The 18018-nt window shown below is 35.5% G+C and overlaps 2 protein-coding genes across 4 annotated transcripts in view; one reads left to right on the plus strand and one right to left on the minus strand.

The window, feature by feature from the left end:
* The window catches only part of septin3 (septin 3), a 132545-nt gene that overhangs the window by 2007 nt on the left and 112520 nt on the right, over positions 1-18018 (plus strand). The window lies entirely within an intron of this gene.
* pkn1a (protein kinase N1a) overlaps positions 4175-18018 on the minus strand; it is a 43629-nt gene continuing 29785 nt past the window's right edge. For 2 of the 3 annotated variants that reach the window (XM_056250465.1, XM_056250463.1), the window contains exons 2-22: positions 17632-17932; positions 16980-17128; positions 16465-16585; positions 13568-13713; positions 12763-12976; positions 12453-12647; positions 11646-11755; positions 10513-10656; positions 10278-10353; positions 9945-10074; positions 8928-9015; positions 8766-8842; positions 8555-8630; positions 8369-8460; positions 7192-7368; positions 6494-6556; positions 6336-6412; positions 6083-6225; positions 5895-6002; positions 5694-5774; positions 4175-4869 (exon numbers count right to left, since the gene is read on the minus strand). In XM_056250465.1, the coding sequence (XP_056106440.1) occupies positions 4666-4869; positions 5694-5774; positions 5895-6002; positions 6083-6225; positions 6336-6412; positions 6494-6556; positions 7192-7368; positions 8369-8460; positions 8555-8630; positions 8766-8842; positions 8928-9015; positions 9945-10074; positions 10278-10353; positions 10513-10656; positions 11646-11755; positions 12453-12647; positions 12763-12976; positions 13568-13713; positions 16465-16585; positions 16980-17128; positions 17632-17932 (2772 nt within the window). In that variant the 3' untranslated portion in view covers positions 4175-4665. Of the gene's footprint in view, positions 4870-5693; positions 5775-5894; positions 6003-6082; positions 6226-6335; positions 6413-6493; positions 6557-7191; positions 7369-8368; positions 8461-8554; positions 8631-8765; positions 8845-8927; positions 9016-9944; positions 10075-10277; positions 10354-10512; positions 10657-11645; positions 11756-12452; positions 12648-12762; positions 12977-13567; positions 13714-16464; positions 16586-16979; positions 17129-17631; positions 17933-18018 lie in introns of all 3 variants that reach the window. The other variant, XM_056250464.1, reaches the window with a different exon arrangement.

Here is an 18018-nt window from a genome sequence, read left to right on the forward strand (position 1 = left end):
TCTGGACTAGGTCAAAGAGGGCTTTGGGATTGGTGATCTCCACATTCTCCTCTTTAATGAATCTCTGAAGTAAACATCTAAAGTGATGTTGAAGCTTGCTGAGATGTCACAGTAGGTCTTTCCTGTAAGCGTCCCTGGTTCTTTGTAAACTTTTGGTAGCAGGCTCGATGATAGCCAGTTGTTTCTAAATTGGCACCTACAAGACTCTGGAATGAGATTACAGACATGATCCATGTGAAACTGCAAATCAAGAGCTTCTTGGAGACGTCTATCACAAATGCTGTGTAGCAGAGCCAGCTTGTCAGTAGCAGACCCTTTAATCTTACTAAGTGGTGTGAAATCTGCATGCTCAAAGATATGTAAAATACAATTTTCAGGACCATGGTCTTTTGATTTGACACCATCATCTCTCTTGGATTTCTTTGTAGCAAGATTAAACTCTTCAGACTCACTATCATTTTCTTCCTTGGGTTTCCTTGACTTAGACTTTGACTTGGGCAAGATTAGCAATGATCACCAACTAGCCAATTAGCTATTATAGTATAAAAGTGTTGACTTTCTTTTTCCCTAATGTCTTCAAGGCAGCTTCAAACTTGGTAGAGGAGTATATTTTTCAGACTCACCATCGATATCTCCCTTCTCTTTTTTGAGGATGATTAGCATGCACATTTGTAGGACTACTAAATCGTAGAGTCAGAAAACGTAAACAAATCACCCGTCTCCTTGATAACCTGTCACATCTCCCTGACCACCAGCATAGTTGATATTGTAACGTTGCTCTCTTGATAACGAAATCCTGCTATTAAAATAGGCTTTATATGCTTTTTGTCTACACGAACTATACTATACATTGTGCACTTACCGTCAGAAGACCTCTTTTATCACCTAATTTATTTACATACACCGCATAACAACAAAGCGGGATGTGATTGACAGCAGGTTGGCGACAATATGAACTGCTGTATACATGTTGCTTCTAAGGCAAAAAGCCCAATAACCTTATTTTCTCAAATGAGTTGGGCATCTTTTGTTCAGTGTGCCAAGAAATGGGTTAACCTCAACACTTCTGAGAGTTTAATAGCTGAAAAAGCCATAGCAACATTTAACTTAAATTTAACAGAAACCTTGAGAGGCCAATATCTGCCAGTTAATGTGGGCTTCCATAATGCTACATGCTCTTCAAGAAAGATCTTTCTAATTGTGTGTTGGTGCATCATGTAGGCTATGTATGTGTAGTTAGTTTAAAAATGTATGTTAAATAAACCTCACACTACCAGTGAATACTGATTACACGATGTGATTTTTAATTAATGTATATTTTTGAACACATTGTATCTTAAAATGTATTATTTATTTAAAATATCTACGTTATATTTTTAATGTGCAACAATTGACGTTGGAAACTAGCAGTAATGTGCTCAACAACAATTTATATAGCCAGTTATGGAAAATGGAAGAGATCTATCAAATCAAAAACTAAAGGAGAAAAAACAGACTTCCTATGTAAATGTTCTTTTTTGCTTTTTTGGATATCCAGGGTGGCAACCAATATAGCCAGAAAAGACATACATGTGACAATATTTCAGGTGGGGATCATCAACATTTGCTTCTTAGACATCTTAAAGACTGTAAAAATACAAAAGTTAGAAAACATATATCAATGGGGTCCATAGGGGAGGAGTTCCAGTGGTCCAATGTTACCATTTTTTTTTTTTACATTTTTTGGTGTTTATTTGAGTTTGTATGCACAATACATCATCTAATCATGACAATCCTCATATCTATCAATTCCTCATGCAAAGACGAAGAGAAAATGGGGTAGATTGTGTCTGTAGGATGTATTGTTCAGATTCTCTGTAGATTTAAAGTTTTCATTTTCCGCAGCCGAAAATCAAGCACGGACACAAAAGATGATACAAAAAATCACATATGGGACAATAATTGGCGTGGGGAACATCAAAATTCCTTTTCTAGACACCTTAAGGATTACAAAAAACTAGGTTAAAAAAATATATCTTTCGGGTGCAGGTGAACCCCCCCTTCCTACCAGACTAGTTTTTGACCAAGTAAAATAAGTGTTTTCTTACAATACTAATGAGAATTTTTGATTAAAGTATATTACAAACTTTTAATTTAGACCCTAAAGAATCATATTAGCTTGTACAAAAATGGCATTATATGACCCCTTTAACACCGTCTCTCTCGGCTTGTGATGTTTTGCAGACTCTGCTGTGTGCGTTCGTGTGTTTTGAAAGAGTGGCTTTGGAGACGCTCTGAAGGGAGGGTGGGATCTCACGCTTTCAAAAATTGCCTACCCTACCTTTAACATAACCTTGCCCCTAGCGGCCATGGTGGGTAACGGCAACACTCAATACAGTTATTGTAAGTTAGTAAAAAGTCATTGTATAATTCAGGGTACTCTGTAAAAAAATGATAGATAACACAATAACACAAACACATGATCATCTCAACAACAGCTTTATAAATACAACTTGTGTAATAGGTTTGATGGATTGTATAATTGTACAGAACATGTATTAGTCTGCAGTCAGACACACAGGAGGAAATATGTTGTTAGACACAAAGTAGGAAATATGTTAATAAATGATACAAAAAGGTTTCATTTGCAAACATTTTATGTATAAGTTTGACATGATAGGGCTGCGGTTTTGCTACACATTTTTTCACAGTGTGCATGTTTTATTTTTTGGCTTCATCCGTGTGTGTGTGTGTGTGTGTAATAAAATGCTTTCAAAAATCAAAAGCAATTTAATCATCAGCTCCTAGCAAGTAACAGATATGTCATGGTGTGTCATTCGCACAAACGGTCTAATAAAAACTGCACATAATGTTTCAAAGGCATCAAAATAGCTCTGAGGTAATAAAGGGGGTGTAAAACCAGAACTAACACATAACAGTCACTAGTTGCCAGTCATTCGCATCATAGCTAAAATAAACAACAGATAGCATTGTCTATTTAACAGATATCTATCTAAAAACATTAACGAAATAGAAACAAAGTATCTGTTAATGGAGTCCATAGTCTTTAAACAAAAGTGGTATACCCTTTTGCTCAGATTCATAATAGCATCGAACTAATGTTAAAAAAATGTTTACAGGTGTACTTTCAGTGATTGGAGCTTGTGAAAATATTCAACCAAACATTCTTTCTCCTTTACTCCAGTACAATAATCACATTCAAAAGATCAAATATTTGAGTCCACAAAGAACTTGTTCGGTCTGAATATAAATGATCTGTCATTTTATCACATGACACTGTCTTGATGAGCATACTCTAGTTTTACATATGCTATTGTAAAGTAAATGACATAAATTAATTTTTCAGATAAGACAATTCTCCCATGTGTGTAACATGATCCACTCCCAGCAAAAAAGAAACAGGCAACCAAGAAATGTAAAAGAGCAGGGGGGAGGGGGAGGGGGAGGGGGCAGGGCTAACAGGAACATCTTTAAGGCATTTTGTTCAAATCGACTTTACATGAGGTTTATTTGTTTTTGTACAAATTCATAAAGGTAGCCATACTAAAAGTGCACTTAATGAAGCTGTCTTCAAACCGTGCTGCTCTCCTAAATTTCAATATGCTTGACTTAAAGATGAATATTTTGGTGTGATATAGCCAGAATGGACAAATGTAAAGAGGCTTTAACTCATTAACCACTAAGAACTGCAAGAGCAAATACATATTCATTAATGTTCAAGCTTAAATTAGCCTTATTAGAAAATCCTGCTCTTAACGTAACGCTCTTGTTCCATCTAATGTCACAGTGTCTGCAGAGATGCGTCTCTTAAACAAATTCCTTTGGGTTCCTGGTCCACGTCATGTCAATGAACATTATCCAGTTCTTCCTGTTTGAATGGACATTGTTTGAGAAAGATTTTTGTAGATGTTACCAGTTGGTTCCTCAGAGGTCATGAAAGATGATTTTCTTCCCTAAATGTCAGAATGAACAGAGTGTTCGTATTTTCACAAAAGTTCACAGAGATGCCTCTGTGTGGCATTTATTGATTTGCTTCAAGTTTTTAAATAGATCATCAGATTGTCTTCAATAAGACAATATCCATTTTCCAAAAGCAGATATGACACTTGAAGACAAACCAACAATTTCAACAGGTTTAACGGTGCACTTTTTTTTTTTTTTTTTACATTTAATATTACTTTTGAATTAAAATGATGACCATTCACATAGGATGAGGACTCTAGTCTCATCAGTATCCCAATAAAAGCTGTTTTATTCTACATGAAGAGGGTCCCCTGATGGGGGCCGCCATTTTGAGATCACATGACCTCAACCCTCATTTCAGTAACCCACCTGTTATTGGACACTTTCACTAGTAGAATAAATTAATCATGGCTGACTGCGAATAATGCATTTCGACAACTGCACTGATAACTGAACACTTACTTTTACTAGTGTGACGCTTCATCCAAACCACTAGGTGTCAGTGTGAGTCGAAGCGCAACATTAAAAAAAAGATTGAGTGCACCTTTAAACCTGTTTCTAATGGTTTTCCAGAGCTTTCTCTCTTCCTTCACAGTGTTCACAGGTCCAGCTCATTCACAATTCACTCAAATTGGCCACTCTTGTCCTCATCGTCACGGAGCAGATATGTCTCTCTACGGCACTGTCACAGTGAAGACGCTCTCAGCAGAGATCAGAGACATAGTCAAAGTCTCGGAAGCTGTCCTGATCCTTCCTCGAGAGCACCCGCGGTTCACGAGGCGGAGTGAGATTCGGCGCTTCTGCTGTGAATTCCTCATCAAAGTTGCTGACATCTTCTTTTCCTCCGATGGACGGAAGGAAGGGAGGAGGGAGTTTACGGAGGAGAAGAGCCTCCCAGTCCATATTCTGAGGGGAAAAAAGAGGAGCACAACATGTTTTTGTTATTTTTCTTATTGTGGCACTTTGTGTGAGAAGTATATCTATTAACATATAATTAGAATATAAAAAATGCAAATGCAGCACCAAAAAAATCATGACTTTAATTTAAGGCAATAACTTTTTTCTTGTTACGGCTGAACAAATGGTTGATATTAAAATTCTATACTATAACTTAAAAATGAATCATTAAAACTAAAATAATTCAACAAAAGATGCTATTTAAATGTTACAAGTGAATTTAGGCTTAACAACATTATAGTGTACAGCAGGGGTTCCCAAACTTTTCTTCAAACTTATATTTTAAAATATTTACTTGAAGTGAAGAACCCCCTGAGATTTTAAGGTAATACTTCAATAATTTAATGACACATTTGAATTTTCACAGTTCTCTAATATTGATAATATTAATCATTATTATTAGTAGTAGTTTTAACTAGTTTCCACGTTATAAAATCGAAGACAGAAATATTACTGTTGTAAATTACAATTGTACTGTAAAACAAAAAAAATTATATTTGATAATTATAATAGTGAAATGTGCTCAGACTATACAGTTATTTCATTCAATTGCAGCTTTTGATTTGACAATCGCACTAAGCTATATCACGATTATCATGCAGTCTAATTTATTTACTTTCATTTTACATTCGATATAATTAATTATTAGATTATCATCAACTCACGAACCCTTGTTTGGGAAAGCCTGATGTACAGTATGAAGAGAGGGATTTTTATTTTGAGATTTGCTAAAGTTCACATTTCAAATAATCAAGATTTAAAATCTTTCCCACCCTGAAGAAAGGCTGTTTCTTAACATCCTCTGCATCTTTCTCACTGGAGCCCAGTCGTCTTTCTGGATTTCTCCTTAGTAACTGTATTAAACAATATGCAAAATCAAACTTTATTCTTACATCAAAATCAAATGAAGAAAATCATGAGATTCAGCGGGGCATCTCCGCAGCTCTAAATGAATGAAAGAAAGATCTATTTACCCTCCTTAAGATGCCAATGGCCTCAGAGGAAAGAAACCGTGGGTATCGAACTTCATCGTTCACTATGCTGTCAAAAACCTCCTCTTCATCATCACCTGGAAATGGAGACTAGAAAGACAGTTTTAGATCAGACAGATGCCAACACTGTATGAATGTTTCAAAACATTTCAAAAGCTCAAATCTCTCACCTCTCCCACCAACATCTCGTATATAAGCACTCCGAGTCCCCACCAGTCCACGGCCCGCGTGTACGACGTGTCTGTTAGAACCTCTGGAGCCAGAAACTCTGGAGTCCCACAGAACGTACTGGTCCGGTCCCCAAAACCCATACCTGAGAAAGAGACAAATGTCTGACAAATGTTCCTGGTTTCATACCAAGCCCAATCGACATGACCGGGCACATCAACAGAAACAAACAGTGAAAGAGAGAGAAGTCTTTACCTTCTTTACACAATCCAAAGTCGGCGATCTTTACGTAACCCTCTGTGTCAAGCAGCAAGTTGTCCAATTTAAGATCTCTGGAGAAGAAACACAAAAATATATGCAATATACAGTGCATTTAAAAAAAAGATTTAGACACAGCCAGAACATGTACTCACCGGTACACAATCTTGTTGTCATGTAAAAATTGAAGTCCTAAAACTACACAAGCAGAATAGAACCTGAAACACACACAAAGTCGAGACAAATTAAATTAGGCACTAAAAAGCTGGAAATCTTTTTTTTTTAATATTAATATTTTCTATCTTCTACCTTTAAATCTAAATATCATACAAAACAGTTTCTTTAAAGTTAATTAAAAAACAATTTCAAAGAAATTATTACTTTTATTCATCAAGGATACTTGATATAACTATAACAAATATAACATTATTAAAAAAAAAATCATAGTTTTCATAGCTGCTTAGTTTTCACTAAAATATTAAGCAGCACATTGACAACATTGATAATAATAAGAAATGTTTCTTGAGCAAGAAATCAGCATATCAGAATGGTTTCTGAAGGATCATGTGACACTGAAGACTGGAGTAATGATGCTGAAAATTCAGCTTTGCCATCACAGGAATAAATTATATTTTAAAACATTATTTAAATAGAAAACAGCCATTTTAAATTGTAATAATATTTCAGAGTTTTTACTGTATTGTTGATCAAATAAATGCAGCGTTGGTGAGCACAAGAGACTTCTTCCAAAAACACTTCAAAAATCTTTTGATTGACAGCTGATTTCAGGTTGTTTGATCCTTGTGGGGAACATTTGATCCAGACAGTGTAGCCAAAACCTGAGAAAACATACACAGCCCGTGGCTCGGTGAAGACGTCTGCGTGTATATGCATCATTAGGTCTCCGCCTGCCGTGTACTCCATGACAAAACACACATGTTCTGGGGTCTGGAAACATGCAAACAGGTTCACGAGGAAGGGGTGTTGTGTACTGTTCACCGTCTCAAAAATGCGCTTCTCACACATCAAACTGAGGGAAAGAGAAAGAAACAAGAATAAATGTCTGAAAAACTCAGATCCTAACGATTGCTAATGATGATCAATTAATTGCTGATAATGATTTAATCCATAAAACTTATCGATGGTCGATTAAGCAATGTCATATTTAGAGTGTGTAGTTTTCATGCGCGAAACGAAAAAAAATGAGGCGCGCAGTAGTTACGTATTCTAAATGTATTAATGTCTTCAAGTCATGTTTCAAATCAAGAGTTTGGTCTCTAAGTGAAACAAAAATGCTTGTATTCTGCTAATCAAGACATTTTTAACAATATATGACAGGTTTGTCTTATGTACGATGATTTTACAATCACATTTTAAAGCAGTTATTTTTTCATGCTATGAAAAGACTTCTAATTAGGGCTGTCAAATGATTAATCACGATTAATCACATCCAAAATAAACGTTTTTTTTTACATAATATATGTGGGTGCACTGTGTATAATTATTTTGTATATATATATAAATACACACACATGCATGTATATTTAAGAAAAAAATATTATTTATATATAAAATAAATTATATATAAATCTATATACAGTATATACATGAAAATATTTCTTAAATATATACAAGCATGTGTGTGTATTTATATATATAAAATAATTATACACAGTGCACCCACATATATTATGTAAAAAAAACTTTTATTTTGGATGTGATTAATCACGATTAATCATTTGACAGCCCTACTTCTAATATGTCAGCAAATTTAAAAGCAAGTGTTAAGTGATGGTCATATTCTCAATATTCACTGTAAAGCCGAGTTTTTAAGCTTTTAAAACAAACCTATTTTGTGTTGGTTAAGCAAGTGGTTGAGTAACGTCATAACTTAGTAGCGCCCCGCTTCGGGTTTTGGAGGTTAACGATTAATCGATTAAATGACCGTTAATTTAAACAACGATCGATTATGAGAATTTATGTAAATTGACATCCCTACTCAAAACAAAAGAAAAAGTTATTTTGTTTACCTTTCTACTTCATCTCTGGCCACGATGTCTCCTTTCTTTAGGGCTTTTATGGCGTACATGCTGCCTGACTTCTTGTATTCTGCCAACAGCACCTAACAGACACGCATATGATGACAATTTCAGATAGAAAGAGAGCTAGGGTGAAGTTGACGGTTAAAAGAAGTGGTTAAAGGCGAAGATGATCACCTTTCCAAAATGGCCTCTGCCAAGAACCGCAATTAGTCGGAAATCCTGCAGGCTCAAAGGGGTCTTTTTCTGTTTACTGCAACACACACACACAAACACACACATACTTAGGAACCACTTTAAAGACACAGATAGAGTTGCTATAGTGTAAAAGGGAAGGTTAGCCGAGAATCCTTATATCCTATGCATATGCACATATGTCTGAGTGTACCTGTTCTGTGATCTGATTTGTCGCTCAGGAGTGGTGAGGTCAGGAGTGGAGAGGGGCTCAGTGGCCGCTTGTTGTTCCTGTGCCAAAAAGCAGAGAGAGGGGAGAGGTTACAGAGAGACGGGAGGGGCTTAATAGAAAGAGGAGTTATGGAGAGTCTCTCACGGGAGTGCTTGTGTCCGTCACGTCTCGCCGGATGTCCACCTTCATCGGTGAGTCATAGTCTAAACTCAACTTCTCCACTGATATCTCCCTGTAACACACAAATATATAACTGCAACAAAACTCACATTCCAGCTTGTTTATCAGATCAAATCCACACTTAATTTTTACATGATAATACTTATACTAGTGTGCACTCCTTAGTAAATGTGTTGCTCTCTAGGATTTAGACTTGGGTATCAGGCAAGCATTTATATGTGCTGATTTAAAGGATAGCTTACCCGAAAATTTAAATAAACAAAATCCTGGCCATTCTTTCCCATATCATTCAAGTAAATTAATGTGATTTAAATTAAATAATAACAAATTAATTGACTTTCTTTAACTGAAATAAAGTTGTATGAACCAATTTTATGATCATTTTATGGAAATTTATGGAGATGAAAACTCATCAGGGGCGGAAATGGTCAAAAAAGTTTCACTAAAATGTATTAAATATCAGCTTTAAAATGTGGATTAATAGATGATTTTGGGAATGAGGATATAGGGAAAAACGCTCCCTAGACTCTACAAAGTTTAATAAAGAAAAGAAAAAAAGTTCACATTCGCACTTTTGTTTTTATGGATCCATTCAATGATTATACAATAATAATAATAATATTAATAATTTTATATATTTTAATAATAATAATTCTATTTTAAATATTTTGATTAAATTATAATTTAAAACCAATAACGAGAAACCACTATAGTAATAATACTACTGCAAGTACAGTACAATACTGTAAAAGTACTGTAAAAAAAAAAAAAAAATATTGAATCCAATTTACATTACAAAATTACAATACCAATATTCATGTTTTTTTTTTAAGTCTTAAAAACTTTTATTTTGACGGCCTTTTTCTCTTTTGTTAACGAAAGATTCATCCACAATTCTCAGATGGTACAGGCTCAGCGGATGTTCATTTGAATTATTTTTTTACATGTATTGTGTGTGCACTGAATGTGCGTGTGATTTACCCTGTCTGTACAGTGTGTGCGTGCGGGCTGTAAGTTCCTGTGTTGTTGACGGTTGGTATGGCATTCCTCAGTAACCTCACCCATGTGCCGATATCAACGTTCATCTGCCGAGCTCGCAAGAAGGCCTTCCCTGTATGTGACCGCAAACACACACAAAAGAAAACATTCTTGTTTAATCTCTGACCACTAGATGGAGCTCAACACCATTCGATTCACATGCCAATGATTAAAGTCAACATGAAATGCCATTCTGGTCAATTTTAAGAGCATTTGGATAAATGAATCAAAAGATTAATGCATTTATTTTCAATAGAGAGAAATTGTATCTATTACCCTGTTGTTTGGAGAAAACTTTCTTCTGCCGTTTTAGCCGTGGAGCCCTCTCGATCACGGGGTTAAAGAAGGTGACCTGTGGAAGACAGATGACATTTTAATGGTGCCCAGTAGTATCAAAGATTTTAGCACATTTATTTGGTTGGAGTGTGTTTATAAAGCAACCTATGCAATAAGCAGTGATTCCCTTTATGAACATAAGAGACATATTTTTGAGTGTCAGTTGCGAGCGTACCTCTGCCAACAGCAGTCCCTGTGGTTCTAGCTCTAGTTGTACTCTGTGTTTCTGGTTGTCCAGGAAGTCCTCCAGCTTTAGAAATTTCAATGCACACAGAGAGCGGTAGTCTTTCCAGTACACAGCCATCTCCATCTCTCTGGACTGCACACATAAAGACACACAATGAAATATTTTAGTATTATTTAAATACTATTACAGTATTTATTCATATTTTGAATGACCTTTAATCTCCAGTTTTTTTTTTTCAGATTTCATTTTAATTTGTTTTAGTCATTTTGATATGTGCTTTTGTCTTTTTTGTTGTTATTTTATATATATATATATATATATATATATATATATATATATTGTGTGTGTGTGTGTGTGTGTGTGTGTGTGTATATATATATATATACACACACACACACACACACACACATATACACACACACAGCTTAATTTTTTAGTACTTGTTTTTTTTTTGTTAGATGCCAAGATAACATTTCTATTTATTTTTTTAAGTTTTTCATCAAATATTTATATTTTATTTAGCTTTATTTAAATAACCGGAATGCACATAACAGAATGACTAAAACTTAAACTAATAAATATATATATATATAAAAGCATTATTTTTTATTTGTTTTAGTAATTTTAGTACTTAAACTTATTTTGAGTTAGATACCAATATTTGTAAGTTTTTTTATAAAATATGTATACAACATTTTGTTTTATTTTAACATTGTTTTATTTTAATAACCAAAAATTTTTTTTAATAGCTTCAGTTAACAATAATAACACTGACCAGAGAGATTTAACAGCATTTGTTCAGCACGTAGTTTCAATTAACAAATAATTGTACCGATATTATATATATCCTGGCCAAAAAAGTCTTAATTTGCTTGGCTGTTAATCATTCTGCATGTTCAGTAAGCTTTTTCCTCTCCTAAATAGAAAGAATAGCCTGTCATTGCTTGTGTAAGAGTTATTTGAGACGCCCCAGTTGGCGGTAAAGTCACTGATGTTACATATCCAAAGGATTTTGTTTTTGTAATTATAATTACAGCCTCTTGCCTGGAGCTTTAATTAATAAAACAGACACTGAAGCTCTAATCTGTGTAAATCTACTATTAACACAGAGTTGAACTCACTCTCTCCAGCTCTATGGTGAAAGTCTGATCCCAGCCCTGTTCTCCAACCATCTTCCATGCCGTTTGGCCCACGACTGAGTTATCCAGCTTCAGCACTGCACTCACCTCCGCTGTGCACACACAACAGACATCATTTCAAAAGTATGCCTATTAATTGAGATCAAATTAAGGTAAAGTGTTCTAAGCCATGAACCAAGCCAACCAGCTATGAGGTGAATCATAACATTACAAAACTTTATTAAAAGAAAAAAAATATTTGAAAATCAGAAAAAAAGACAAAGGTACAAGACTGTGTACTTAACGGCTTTTATGAAGGAAACAACTACAAGCCTAAGGCATTGTGATCAATATAACAGAATGAAAAACAATGGAGAAATAAAAAACTACTCATTTAAAGTTGTTGATTAGATCTATAGAATCAATATATTTGAAGTTTATTGCACGTTTATCGCGTTTAGCTTGGTGCGTGAACTCTTTGATTGGTGGAATTTTTGCACAGCATCATGGGTAATGTAGTTTGCCACCACAAATTCATCTGTTCAACACGATTATTTTTAAAAAATAAGCTGAAATCATGCAATCCAACGAAGCAAATACCATAAATGAGCAACCTCAGAGCTCACAGTAGGTCTTGTCTTCAATAGGCAATCACCCCAAGTGTTATAAGCTCTGATGCACTACATCCTGTTCTGTTCAATGCAAAACTGTCATCGCACATGACAGACACATCAGATTACAGAGTTATATCAAAAGTCACACATCACCACGGACTAATCACACTGTGAATGTTACATCCTCTACACTCACAGGAAAGTTCGTCTGTTTTGGGGGTGGTTTTTCCGCTCACACTGCCGCTGCGACCGTACAGGCCTTTTCCACTCCGCATAAAGGACCGCCCCTCTCCCGGACTGTAACACGGCAACAACACCTGACTGCCCCGGGAACGACCGGGAACCACCTCCAGCACACCCATACAGCCCAGCAATGTGACCTGAAGAGTGCCTGCACATAGACGTACAAAGATACAAAAAAAAAAAAATAGGAAAACAATCAGAACTTAGAAGCCAGTCGCTGACAACTCCTACTAAATTAAATGAATTATACAATGTATGAATACCAGTGAGCGGAGAGGGTTTGGAGAGGGTGCTGTACTGGTTGTGCAGGTAGGGGGCGCCGTGTCGGGAGCTGAATGCTGGTGAGGAGGCTAAAACCAGCTCCTCTTTAATGACAGATGCTTTGGGATGATCCTCAGGAAGTTCTGCCAACCGCCGATCTAATGAATCTCTCAGCAGATCCAACCGCTGAGACGACTCGCTCAGACGACACTGAGCCTGAAGAAGCAGAGAGAGGAAGAATCACTCAATGTATTAGACTTAATTATTCACTTAATTGGAAAAGACAGTGTTTACCTAAATAATAGGAGATAAAGATATAACTGAAAGCTACATGCCATTTTTATAATACAATACAATACAATGTAATGTAATAAACACTACTTTTCAAGTTAAATATTTAAAAATTATATATAGTGATATAGTAATTTATTCTGTGATCAAAGCTGAATTTTCAGCATCATTACTCCAGTCTTCAGAGTCACATGATCCTTCAGAAATCATTCTGATATGATGATTTGCAGCTCAAGAAACATTTCTTACTGTAATCAATGTTGAAAACAGTTGTCCTGCTTAATATTTTTTCGTGGAAACTGTGATACATATTTCCCAGGACTCTTTGATGAAGACAAGTAAAAAAACAGCATTTGAAACTTTTTTAACAATGTAAAAAATCTTTACTGTCACTTATGATCTAATGCATCCTTGCTCAATAATGGATCCTTGCTAAACAAAAGTATTAATTTCTGTTAAAAAAAATTTATTGACCCCAAACTATTGGAATGACAACACAACACAATATAGTTTCACCTCTGACATGGCCTTCTTGTCCTGTACTTTACTGGCTCCGAGAAGTCTGAGGACATTTTTGGCTCCCTCAGCGACAGCGTGCTCTACACGGTAATGGTGTCTGAGCTCCTCAATCCGTAGCTCCATACCACATGGGTCAGGCTTTCCTGAAGAGAAACACACACAGACATATTTAGGCTATCAAGATCGCTCACATTCTCACAGCAAATTACACAAGCTATCACATAAGCCTGAATGGGTTACAGCCATTGTAACCCCGTAATTAAAAAGCAAGGGAGAATTTATTTCGAAATCAAATTGTTTGTTGAACTGCACTGGTAAAATGATTTTATTTAGCATTTTTATTTATTTAATAATCCTTTCATGAACTTTAAAATATCTTTTTCCCCTAAGTATAATAATAAAATAATAAAAATGTATTTTTTATTTTTAAACAGTTAAAAAATATATAACTATATTTTAAAATGTAGTTGAAAAATTGTTTTAGATGAAGAATATCATGTCACACTGCAGGACGCTGGTGTCGTGGTTAGAATTGTTACACCCATTAACCAAAATGAAACTGAATGTGATCTCAAAACAGACATTAAGTCTAAGATATATTAAGGTACACAAGGTCATGTGCATCTATCAGACTTTGAAGAGGGCGAGGGATGATGTTGGATCAGGACAGCGAGTTTCCATATAGTAATTACTATACTTATGCAAACTGGGGGAGATGATTGTAGATCATCAGAGGTCTGCCATGCTGCCAGCTACAGACTTTTAGAAATAAGAGGATTATTAGAGATTATAAACTGAAAGATTAAGATGCTATGGTGTTATATTATTCTGTCATACCATCAAAAAACATTGACATGCTGTTCAGGGTTTTATATAAACATTTCTCTGTGTCTGTTTGGTTCTGACTGCAATGCAAGCAGTTCAAAGCATTCCTGAGTACAGGGAATATTGTCAATCTTCTAACATAAACCAGAGTACAGACTGTTTACTATTTCTGGTTAACATATATTTTTTAATATAGTTGAGACTAGATGAGCGTGCTTGTGTGTTAGAGAGTGCGTGTTTGGACCGCCTATTAAAATCATGTATTGATATTTATCAATTCTACAAAAGAAAACTTGGGGGCAAAAAAGATGAGTTTGAGGGAAAATGACACTTGAATTAGTGGATTTATAAAGAGGTACAATAAGACAGAGATGTAAAGAAGGATTGACTGCAGTGTTTTTTGTGCCCTAATAAGGCATAAAGCTGAACGAGGTGACAATTTCATAAACAGAGTCTCGACGAGTGCATGTGTGTGTACATGTACACACACATTAAAGGTGTATGTGGTGTTTATACGGGAGTATTAAAGAATGTGTGTTTGTGTTAACTAATGCCACCATGAGCCTAAAACATTTTGTTTTATATCATACAGTCCCCTAGTCTATGTCTGATGATGATTTCATAAGCTATAATTACTTTAAATGCATATAAAGTTTAAGTTTGTGTGTTATTGTCATAACGCAAGGGAATTTCAATTCAACCAAGATAACGTTTTTAAATGACAATAAAAAAATGTAAGAAATAAAATGTAAGAAAAATTATAAGTATTAGTCTTGTTTTTATTCCTGTGTTGGAAAGCTGAATTTTCAGCATCATTACTCCAGTCTTCAGTGTCACATGATCCTTCAGAAATCATTCTAATATGCTGATTTGCTGCTCATGAAACATTTATCAATGTTGAAAACAGTTGTGCTGCTTAATATTTTTGTGCAAACCGGGATTCTTTGACGATTAGAAAGTTCAAAAGAACAGCATTGTGAAAGTCTTTACGGTTACTTTTGATCAATTTACTGCATCCTTGCTGAATAAAACTATATAAAACAAAAACATTTCTTGTAAAAGAAAAATTATACTGACCCCCACATTTTTTATGGTAGTGTATGTGGACAATGGATAAAATACTGTGTACTAAATAAAATGTAATTTAACTTACAAGTTAAAGCTATTTATTACATGGCTTGGTTGAATTCGAATGTAGAATGCGGTCTGTTATTTCTTGATAACACACCGCTGCTAAGCATAACACACCGTTGCCATGGAAAACAGAGCGTTGCCATGGACTCAGTTCTCACAGGAACGGACTATTTTCTTTAGCGGAAGCAATACAATCGTTTTTAAATCAATACACTCCTTTTTAAATCAATATTTTGTGTCAAATTATTTATTTATTTGGTAGGTAGCCATGTAATAAGCGGGATAATGTAGAGCGAGGCGATTGTTATAGCGAATACAAACCCTTCAGGCTGATTCAAGACCCCTCCGCTTCGCGTCGTATTCGCTATAACAACCGCCTCGCTCTACACTATCCCTTACTTATTTAATGGTTACTGGGATAAATTTATTTCATATGAAAACGAACCAATTAAAAGTAGGTAAATTATTTTTTATTTATTAATTTATAAACTATTTGAATGTCACCCCTTATTTGTTTGTATTTGTTCAATGTTTTATAGATTACAGCTTTTTGGTGTAAAAACTGTTAAATCAAGAGGTGTGTGTGTTTCTCAGGAGTAAAGGAAATGGAGAGCGGGAACTGACTGTCATCAGTTACCTGATCCTGTGTGTGTGTGTGTGTGTGTGTATGTGTGTGTGTGTGTGTGTGTGTGTGTGTGTGTGTGTGTGTGTGTGTGTTTGACTCACTCTAAGCCAAATGGGGTCATAACATACATTTATTGATCCGTATGACCTGCACTCACTGCTTGTGCATAAACACTGTACACCTGACCAAACACACACACCACTCGTGAGATTCAGGTGGTTATTGATCGGTTTATTTCTCTGCTCATCTATGAAATCAGACTCTAAAAGCAACAAAGCAGTAGCACACATACACACACACTCAGCCGTACCTGGTGTATCATCAGTGTGTTCGTAGGCCTGCACTGTTTTTCGGATCTGCATGCGGATGATGTCAATCTTTGTCTTGCTGTCCTGTAGCATCTGCTGAGCTGTCTGCAACATCTTTTTATCCTGACAACCCACACACAGACACAAACACATCATTAAACAGTGAGTAAACATCTTTTGACAGACTGGCTCCGCTCCAAAATCTAGTGAGCTGCCTTGCCACCTACATAGAGAGCAACTTCCTGAGCCATGCAAATAGCATTCAGCGCTGGAGTTTGACATTAGCTGAAAATTCAGCTTTCCCATCACAGGAATAAATTACATTTTAAAACATTTGAAAATAGAAAACAGTTATTTTAAATTGTAATAATTTCACAATATTACAGTTTTTACTGTATTTTTACTGTACAAAAGCAGCCTTAGTGAGCTTAAGAGACTTTCAAAAATACTGTCTTACCACCAAACAGTACAGATCACTACGTTTTGGAACAGAGCGTTTGTGTGTGCATTTGTCTACCTTAGTGGAGCCATTGGCGTAGATGGGGATCATATTCTCAGCCCCCTGTTTGACTTTGAGTTCGATGTTTAACTGCCTTTCCAGTGCAGCGATTCTCTCCTTATGTGCCGACGATCTGCTCTCTGCTCCTGGTGACTGAGGAACATCATCTAAACCGCAAGAAGTGGAAAATTACAGTTAGCCGTGGGTTGAGGGATTTAAAAATGGGACTTGCAATGTGTAAAATCAGTTTTTTTATAAAAAAAACATGAATTATTAATATTGCAGTCATCTATAATTTATGTTTAAACATATGTGTTTTTGTTGGATTTAAATATTTACGAGTATTGGAATAATGGATGAGCATAATCTAAGTAAATCAAAACATGAAATCAAATTGTTAATTAAATCTTTTATGTATGCATGTATGTACAAATACACACGTCACACGCACATATATATATATATATATATATTTTTTTTTTAATTGATTAAAATGTAACTAAAAATGTAATAAAACAATGTATGTTAAAATCTTAAATCTCGTTTACGTTTTAAGTGATTTTTATGTAACATTATTTTGTTATTGTAAAACAAAAATTAGACTAGTATTTTTCTTTCATGAAGTCCCTACGTCATCATCCCTCATATACAGCAGTGTCCGTCAACTCACCACGTGAATCATCCGTCCCTTTGACGACGATATGAGCATCCAGCTCTTGTAGTTGATCGTGGAGCGTTTCCAGACGTCGATTGGAGCTCCGCAACTGACTCTCCACCTGCTGAGCATTTCGTTTATCTGTATTGGCTCTGCGGAGATTCTCTGCCCCCTCTTTAATCTTCAGCTCCTTACGAATTTCCCTACGGATTCGCTCTCGCTGTTCATCCAATCGCAGCTGAACACTCGTGTCAGAGAAATCGGAGCTGTGGTCCAAGCCAAGCTGCTCTAGTACCGACAACCCACCGGGATCACTCTGCAAAACAGAAAGATGAAGTTTAAAGATAAAGCAGATCAAATTTAGCTTGACATATCCTAAGAGATCTTAGTAATTCACTAAAT

The sequence above is a fragment of the Rhinichthys klamathensis genome, unplaced genomic scaffold (genome assembly GCF_029890125.1).
Source record: "Rhinichthys klamathensis goyatoka isolate OS25496 unplaced genomic scaffold, OSU_Roscu_1.1 h1tg000069l_1, whole genome shotgun sequence".
In the NCBI taxonomy this organism is placed as follows: Eukaryota; Metazoa; Chordata; class Actinopteri; order Cypriniformes; family Leuciscidae; genus Rhinichthys; species Rhinichthys klamathensis.